Source organism: Terrapene carolina, unplaced genomic scaffold (assembly GCF_002925995.2).
Source record: "Terrapene carolina triunguis isolate 2854851 unplaced genomic scaffold, T_m_triunguis-2.0 Scaffold192, whole genome shotgun sequence".
In the NCBI taxonomy this organism is placed as follows: Eukaryota; Metazoa; Chordata; order Testudines; family Emydidae; genus Terrapene; species Terrapene triunguis.
The window spans coordinates 2,904,389-2,905,500 of record NW_020664543.1 but is presented as its reverse complement, the minus strand read 5'-3'; the positions used below and the strand labels follow the sequence as shown (position 1 = coordinate 2,905,500).

The 1,112-nt window shown below is 64.6% G+C and overlaps 1 protein-coding gene across 1 annotated transcript in view; it reads right to left on the bottom strand.

The window, feature by feature from the left end:
* Positions 1 to 1,112, bottom strand: part of FSCN2 (fascin actin-bundling protein 2, retinal) — a 40,064-nt gene that overhangs the window by 35,983 nt on the left and 2,969 nt on the right. The window contains exon 2 of the mRNA XM_029912165.1: positions 6 to 103. Within this exon, the coding sequence (XP_029768025.1) occupies positions 6 to 103 (98 nt within the window). The remainder of the gene's footprint in view (positions 1 to 5; positions 104 to 1,112) is intronic.

Genomic DNA, 1,112 nt, shown 5'->3' with positions numbered 1-1,112 from the left:
CCCGCGTTGGAATGGAAGACGCACTTCTTGGTCTCTCTGTCAATTTGCATCTGGAAGGTCTCGTGGGTCATCTCCTCGTCCTGGTTGGCCGAGACGTTGACACCTGCAGGGAAGGAGGAGGCCGCAGGGCATGGGGCAAGGCTGGGGGTCAGGACTGAGGGGCACTGGCAGAGCTGGGGGAGGCAGAGCCCAGGGCTGGGCTAGCAGGGGCTGCAGTCAGGATTAATAGAGAACAAGGATGTGGCTTTTTGGCCCATCCCCTGCTCATATGGATGCACGGCCCCGTCTCCCCCGGGTCTCGCTGGCGTTGTGTAGCTGCTCAGGCCGGAGGGGCACTGGGGAGCCCCCCAGCATCCCTGCAAGGCACCCACCAGGAGCCAGCGTCGCCAGCCCCTGCTGCCAGGGCGTGCACCCGGGCGAGCAGAGCACGGCTGACCGCTCAGGTCACGGAGCCCTAATTCCCTGGGTCACAGCCCCGGCCACGCCCCGCTCACCCCTCCTTTCCACTGGGCGAGCAGCTGATCTGCAGGCGCCCACCGCCCCGCAAATCCTCCCAAACAATCGGCGCTAATTGGGCTCATTAACCTGATTGCTGTTGTTTCCATCTGCTTAGCGATTCAGAAACACAAACCCCCTATTTATAACTCAGCCCTCAGCGTCACCCGCACATAAGCCGCTTGGGCCGCGCGCAGCAGCGCTGTTAGCTGGCTGCATGGGGCAGCCCCACCGCCCCGCGCTCCACGGGGTGCAATACAGCCCCCCTGCCTGTGCCCGAGAGAGCCACCGCTCAGCCTGCAGCCAGGGGGTTGTGGGCCCTGCCCCCAGGAGGTGTTTGCAGTTTGTAGGGCGCACAGGGTTGGGTTATAGAGGCCAGCCCAGGGCGAGGCAATGGCTGGCTGCTGCACCCCGGGAGATCGCTGGGTCGCCCCTCACCAGGGTCCTGAATTTGGTGGGTCTCCCTCCAGCGCCAGCTTTTCATCCCACGCACAACGCCACCGCCAGGCCGTGCAGCGCGGCTGGCAGGAGCGGCTCGGGGAGACCCAGGCTCTCTCACACACACACCCCATGTGTACATATGCACACAGACCCACACACACACACTGACACCCCCC